General features: G+C 15.2%; 4 protein-coding genes across 4 annotated transcripts; 2 read left to right on the top strand and 2 right to left on the bottom strand.

Annotated features, from left to right (window-relative positions):
• Positions 1 to 90: 90 nt before the first annotated feature.
• PGSY75_0506200 (TATA-box-binding protein) lies at positions 91 to 999 on the bottom strand (the record flags this gene model as incomplete). The annotated part of the gene is made up of 1 exon (XM_018784342.1): positions 91 to 999. The coding sequence occupies one exon, from the start codon at positions 997 to 999 to the stop codon at positions 91 to 93; it is 909 nt and encodes a 302-aa protein (XP_018642997.1).
• Positions 1,000 to 1,997: 998 nt separating this feature from the next.
• On the top strand, positions 1,998 to 2,947 carry PGSY75_0506100 (putative 60S ribosomal subunit protein L24-2; the record flags this gene model as incomplete). Its single annotated transcript, XM_018784341.1, has 3 exons — positions 1,998 to 2,043; positions 2,193 to 2,716; positions 2,903 to 2,947. The coding sequence occupies 3 exons, from the start codon at positions 1,998 to 2,000 to the stop codon at positions 2,945 to 2,947; spliced, it is 615 nt and encodes a 204-aa protein (XP_018642996.1).
• A 355-nt stretch (positions 2,948 to 3,302) lies between these two features.
• PGSY75_0506000 (hypothetical protein) lies at positions 3,303 to 4,310 on the bottom strand (the record flags this gene model as incomplete). Its single annotated transcript, XM_018784340.1, has 3 exons — positions 3,303 to 3,436; positions 3,601 to 3,715; positions 3,819 to 4,310. 3 exons carry the CDS (start codon positions 4,308 to 4,310, stop codon positions 3,303 to 3,305), a joined length of 741 nt encoding a protein of 246 aa, XP_018642995.1.
• A 678-nt stretch (positions 4,311 to 4,988) lies between these two features.
• Positions 4,989 to 6,000, top strand: PGSY75_0505900 (hypothetical protein; the record flags this gene model as incomplete). Its single annotated transcript, XM_018784339.1, has 6 exons — positions 4,989 to 5,021; positions 5,171 to 5,284; positions 5,407 to 5,456; positions 5,586 to 5,670; positions 5,792 to 5,860; positions 5,971 to 6,000. 6 exons carry the CDS (start codon positions 4,989 to 4,991, stop codon positions 5,998 to 6,000), a joined length of 381 nt encoding a protein of 126 aa, XP_018642994.1.
• Positions 6,001 to 7,500: the final 1,500 nt, after the last annotated feature.

Below are 7,500 nucleotides of genomic sequence, written 5' to 3'. Positions count from 1 at the left end.
TCATATTTTATATTTTATATATAATTTTTCATATTTTATATATAATTTTTCATATTTTATATATAATTTTTCATATTTTATATATAATTTTTAATTTTTGTATTGAATTAAAACATTGTATATATCTTGAAAGACCGTATATAATTTGTTGACAGATTTACAACCGGTTATAATTATTTTTCCTGAAACAAAAATGAGTATAACTGATTTTAAGTTGGATGTTGGTTTATATCTATAGACTAATCCTGCAAATAGTTCAGGTTCATAATTACAATATTCTTTATGATCATGTGCTAAAACTTCTAATCTAACTGGTATATTACAATTAGCACTAGCAATAATATTTTCAATTTTAAAATTATAAAATTTAACTTTTTCTTTTGTTACAATTTTTATAATTTTTGCGATTTTTTTACATCCCATGATAGAATCTTTTTTGGTTCGTGTACCTGTTAACATAATTCTTCCATTTTTAAAAATAAGAGCTGTGCATTGAGGTTTATTTAATCTAATGATAAGAGTATTAATTTTACTTGGATTATATTCAGCATTTCTTATAGAAACAGCAACTAAGCGTAAATTAATATCTATACCTAAATTAGCTGATGATATGATATTATGTATATTTAAAGATATATTTTTATGTACTAGTTTATTTTTTAAATCATCTGATTTTTGTTTTTCTTCATTATCATATTCTAAATTATAATGTGTTGAACCAATATTATCTTGATTTATTTTTTCTAAAAATAACTGATCTTGTTCTAAAAAATTCATATCCAAAATATTATTATTATGAAAATTATTATTGTTATTTTGTATGTCATCATCATTACTTTTTATATTATCATTTTCTTTATTTATTATGTTTAATATATCCTTTTCATAATTCTGTTCTTCATAAGGAAGGGTACTATGTACATGAATCGATTCATCCTGATCATTATTATCTTTTATTTTCTTCTTTTTTTTGTCTTTATCTTTTTCTTCAGTATGCATTATTATAAATATAAATATATATATATAAATATAAATATATATATATAAATATAAATATATATATATAAATATAAATATATATATTTATTTATTTTAATACATTATAAATAACTTATTATTATAAAAAATTTGTATATATAAAAAATATATATATGTATAATTTATTCTTAATAAATAAATAAATATATATATATATATATATATTATATATATCTTTTCTTAAATACTAGAAAAACAAAATTGTTCTATTGGGGGCAAAGAAATATACATAATTTTATATATAATATTTATTTATTTATAATATTAATTTTATTATTATTATTTTTTCTTTTTTTCTTTTTTTCTTTTTTTTCTGAATATTTATTTTTAAAGTAATAAAAAATATAATTATATATATTATAAACAAAATGAGTTATATATAATAAAAAATATTTATTTTGAATGAGTTAATAATAAATATATATATATTATATATATTAATATATTTATTAAATATGGTCGTTTGTACTATATATTTTTATTTATAGAATACCAATGAATACCTATATATATATTATTATATATAATATATATATATATTATAATATATATAATTTTTTTTATGCAATAGATAAAAAAACAAAATCAAATGTTCTACATTTAAATAATTTCTTTCTCATAAGGGATATAAATATAAAATATGTAAACTGTTACATTATTATATTGAAAGAAAAAAAAAAAAAAATATATATATTATATATATATATATATATATATATATATATATATTTTATATAATATACATTTTATAAATTTTGTTTTTATATTCATAAATTAATATATATATAATTATATGAATTTAAAATGTATAATATCCATCTTTTATATTGAGTTCGTTTTTAATTATTTGTAAAGAATTTTTTTTGAAATTGTAATATATATATATATATATATATATATATATATATGTAGGTAATTTTTTTTATTTTAAGTATTTAATTTTTTTTTTTTATATTACGATGAGAATAGAAAAGTGTTGGTATTGTTCAGGCAATATATATCCAGGTATAACAAACTGAAAAAATAAAATGAGAAAAAAGTCTTAAATATGTATATGTAAAAAATAAATGGAGAACATAAAATATAAATATATATATATATATATATATTTATTTATTTATTTATATTTATATTTTTATATTTTTATTTTTTAGGGCATGGTATATTTTTTATAAGAAATGATTGTAATGTTTTTAAATTTTGTCGAAGTAAATGTCACAAACATTTTAAGGCTAAACATAATCCTCGAAAAGTAAAATGGACAAAAATATACAGAAAAGAAAGAAATAAAGAATTAAATTATGATAGAACATTTGAATTTGAAAAGATTAGAAATGAACCAATTAAATATGATAGAGATATATATATAAAAACTATTAATGCAATAAAAAAAATTGATGAAATTAAAGAGAAAAGAAAAATGAGATTTTATAAAAATCGTATTTTAGAAACAGCTGATAAAAATATTAACTTATCAATAAATTATATTAAAAAGAATCCATTACTTCTAAAAAATACAGAATATGAAAATGTTCTACAAGAATTAAAATTAAATAAAAACGAACGTGATGATACATTGATAATAAAAAATGCTTTTGAAGATGACCATATTATATTTACTCACAATAAGGAGGATATCAAATATAAAGCAGATATAACTACCATCTCAGAAAAGGAGGTAATAATAAAATGAAAAAATAAATAAAAATATATATATATATATGTATATATATGTGCATATATGTTATTGTTATATATATTTCTTATTTTTTATACTTATATATATATATATATATATATATATATATATATATATATATGTATATATATATATTTTTTTTTTTTTTTTTTTTGGTGCCTGTAGAAATTTAAAGTTCAGAAGAATAACAAGAATCTCATACTGGAATGATATGTTTTTAAAAATAAACGCCTATTAAAATATATACATATATATGTATATATTTATATATATTTATTTATATTTATATTTATTTATTTTGAACAAATAATTAATAAAATAATTTGAAATTTTTTGTTTTAAAAAAATATGTACAAATTAAAAAACGAAAAAAAAAAAAAAAAAAAAAAAACAAGAATTAAGAATCAAAATATAAATGTATATTTTAAAAGACATAAAATTTTTAATTGTGTGTAAATATACATATATATATGTATATATAAATAGATATATATATATATATTTTTTTTTTTTTTTTTTAACCATTAAAACAATAAACACAAAGAAAAAACAAAACAAAAGCATATCAAGCTTTCTTTTTTTTTTCTTCTTTTAATAACATAGAATATATAATTTCACAATTATATTTCATCGTCATGAAAAAGAAATGAGTCATGTTGTATCCACAAAGAAAAGTAAATAAATTGTTATTGCATATATCTGAAGGGGATATTAAAAAGGGGATATAAGATATAATTACAAAGGGGTACAATATATATATATATATATATATATATATATATATATATATATGTGTATGTATATATTATATATGTATATATTATATATGTATCATATATATGTTTCTATTAATTTAATTGAACCTGATGAGATAAACTGAAAATTTCTTTTAAAAATTAACTGCGAATGTATTTGTAGGCACGAATCTTTCCATTTATTTTTAAAGTTATATTTTACTATTAGGAACAATAAAAGGATCTAAAAAAAAAAAAGGAAAGATAAAATAAAGAGACACAATATATGCAAACATACATATATATTATATATATATATATTTATTTATTTATAACAATGTAGTTACCACTATTTGTATCCTAAGAAGTTTTATAAATTTATTTGTTGATGTTAAAAATATCGAAATATTATAAAAAATTTTAAAAAAAATATTATTTTTAGATTGTTCTTGTTGTGTTTCTTTAATTTTTATTAAGTGGTTTAATTCATTTTGTTCTTTCATAAGTTTTCTTGTATATTTTCCATTTAATATTAATAAATCATATTCACTTAAATGTTGATTTTCCTTTTTATTCTGATCAATGATTTTATTGTACTTTTTAATTTTCTTTTTTATTATTTCTATATTATCATTTATTTTACAGTATTCTGAATTATTCATATATCTATAATAAATATTCTTCACATTATTATAAATTTTATTGAAACCAAGTTTAAAAAATTTATTTTCCACTATATAAGAAGAAAGAAAAACAATTATTTTTATAATTAAATAGAAACATAAATAAACGGTCGAGCTATGCACAACGTAACTGACCGTATTTGAATGGCTTTCCATTTTAAAAAAAAAAAAAATACATACATATATATATATATATATATATAATATATATATTTTATTATATTATTTATGTACGTATTGTTTTTATTTTATTTATTAAAAAGTATACTTCGCAAACATTATTATGCCTCAAATAAAAAAGAAAAAAAAAAGAAAAAAAAAATAAGAAAAAAAAAGGATCGTTTTTAAACAAAAAAATTAAAAAAAAAAAAAAAAAAATGTACGACCATTTATTATATTATTAGCATATTTACATATATATAAAGCATATGAACATAAATATATTATATTACATCTTTAAGCGTGTGGAAAAAAATAAGTATATAAAATAGAAATATTAAAATTGTAAATATAAATAAATATATATATATATATATATATATATATATATATATATTTTTATTATCATATTGTTTTATTTTTTTATTATCTGTAAATATTAAATGATTAAATGTAATATATAAAAAAATATAAATTTTGATACATGATGTAAATATATTTATACATATATAATTTTATATATATTATTATGTATGTAAATATCAATACAGTTAAGATAATAATTATAGCTAAAATATAAAAATATATAAATAATTTTACTCTCTCTACATTTATTTTTTTTGAAGATATATTAAAAAAAAAAAAATATATAAGATTGTAATATTTGTATATATAATGAGTGATAATTCTGTAGGTTCCATAAAAAGGGTAAGTCATAATTAAAAAAAGAAAAAGAAGGAAAATAAAAAAAAATATATATATATATATGAATGAATATCTATATATATTTATACATTTGATATAATTATATATTTTCATATATCTTTATTTTTAATATATCATTATTTTTCTTTAAGTTTAAAGAAATATCTAAAATGATTGAAACTACTCTAAGCCAGAATAATAGAGTAAAAAATATTATGACAAGTGAATTGTATTTGAAGAAAAAATGTGAAGCATCCTTAGAAACTGTAATGAAAAAAAAAAAAAAAAAAAACATATGACAACATAAAGAGAGACAAATACGTGTCAAAATGTATATATTATATATATATATATATTTATATATGATTATATGTTTATATATTTATAGATTGAACATACGACCAATCAACAAGAGTGTTATAAGAAGGTTTCTAAAATGTAATTTAAAACCAAAAGAATGTGAAAAAAATGTGTCCATTCGATGAGTTGTTATATATTTATTTATGGACATATTTTTACTTTTAGATATGTATCATAATTTTTTTTTTTTTTTTTAATATTTTGTAGTTTTATAAAAAAATCAAAAGACGAGTTGAAAAATGAAATGAATGATGAAATTGCTCAATATGATAAGCATTATCCTTACTTAGAAGTACTTCAAAATATTAATAAATAAATATATAATATATATATATATTATATATATGTTACAAATATATTCTTTTATTTCCGACTTGTATTTATATATTTTCATTTATATCATTTCAATTTAGGAGATAAGGAAAAAACTTGTTGATAAATTAACAAACCTAAAAGAGCAATATGTACAAGCCTATGATAGTGTAACCACACAATAAATCAAAAAAAAAAAAAAAAAAAAAAAAATAATATATATATATATTTTATATATATGTATATTCCAATTTTTTTTTTTTTTTTTTTTTTGTTACAGATAGAAAAGGAAGCAAGTAACAATTCTTAAGTAATATGGTAGAATATTTAAAAGACATAATATATATAATATATATATATATATATATGATATTATTGATAGATGGTCATATAGACAAATGTATAAACACATGCTCTTACAAATAATCCTGCACTTATTATTAAAAACAAAAAAGAAGAAAAAATAGAATGAATAAATATTGTAATATTTTTTATATTTAATGTTTTTAAAAAATATGTGATTAGTATATTTATATATTTTATATTTTATTTATTTTTTGGTACATCACATATATGTGTATATATGTACATATATTTAAAAGCATATGATATTCATTCATTCTTTCTTTTTTTTTTTTTTTTTTATAAATTTATAAAAAAAAAAAAAAAAAAAAAAAAACACATACATAACTTATCATTTTTTTATTTATTTAAGAACATCTAATTTGTATACACACAAAATAATAAATGATGAATTCTTTATTATTATATATATATATATATATATATATATATATATATTGTGATGATATTCTTCTTTGTATTATTTTAACGAGTATTTGATATGGCATATAAATATATATATTTAAATATATTTATTTGTATGTTCTTTTATACTATATTAAGGACTGATGAGAATAACATATTTTATATTTTTTAATTTTTTAATTTTTTAATTTTTTAATTTTTTAATTTTTTTTTTTTCCATATGGTTATATTAATCTTTCACAGTTTAAAAGGAGATTAGAGAATTGACATAAGATAAAAATAAGAGAAAATAAAATAAAATAAATATAATATATATATAAATATATTATATATATAAATATATTATATATATAATAGTTTATTAAGTAGTGTTAATTTTATGATTAATATGAAATAACATATATATACACGATTGCATAATGCTATAATATATATATATATATCTAATATTATTAATATGTACTATAAAATATATATATATATATATATTTATATTTATATAATATTATATATATGTTAATAGAAATATGGAAAAAGAATCAATTTCATTTTTTATTTTATTTTATTTTCTTTAATTTTTTTTTTTTTTTTTAATTTACATTTAAAAGTTATAATTCCATATGATTATTAACATTTTTTTAACATTTTTCTAAAATTTTTAAACATTTTTCTTTTTTCGTTTATTCATATTATTTTTACTTATACCTGTATTCTTTAAAATATAATATATATATATAAATCCCTTCGAGGCTTATAAAAATATAATACTATAAAAAAATATATATATATATAATATACATATATTATATATATATATATATATATATATCATATATTTATATATAATTTCTTTTTCTTTTTTTTTTTAATATTTTATTACCGATAAATAAATAAGTGTATAAAGTTTAAATACAAAGGAAAAAAAAAAAAAAAAAAAAAAAATAATAAATATATAAAAGATAATAAAAATATAAAAGATAATAAAAATATAAAAGATAATAAAAATATAAAAGATAATAAAAATATAAAAGATAATAAAAAA

This window comes from Plasmodium gaboni, chromosome 5 (assembly GCF_001602025.1).
Source record: "Plasmodium gaboni strain SY75 chromosome 5, whole genome shotgun sequence".
Classification (NCBI taxonomy): domain Eukaryota; phylum Apicomplexa; class Aconoidasida; order Haemosporida; family Plasmodiidae; genus Plasmodium; species Plasmodium gaboni.
The sequence above is the reverse complement of the archived record's forward strand: the minus strand, read 5'-3'. Positions and strand labels throughout refer to the sequence as shown.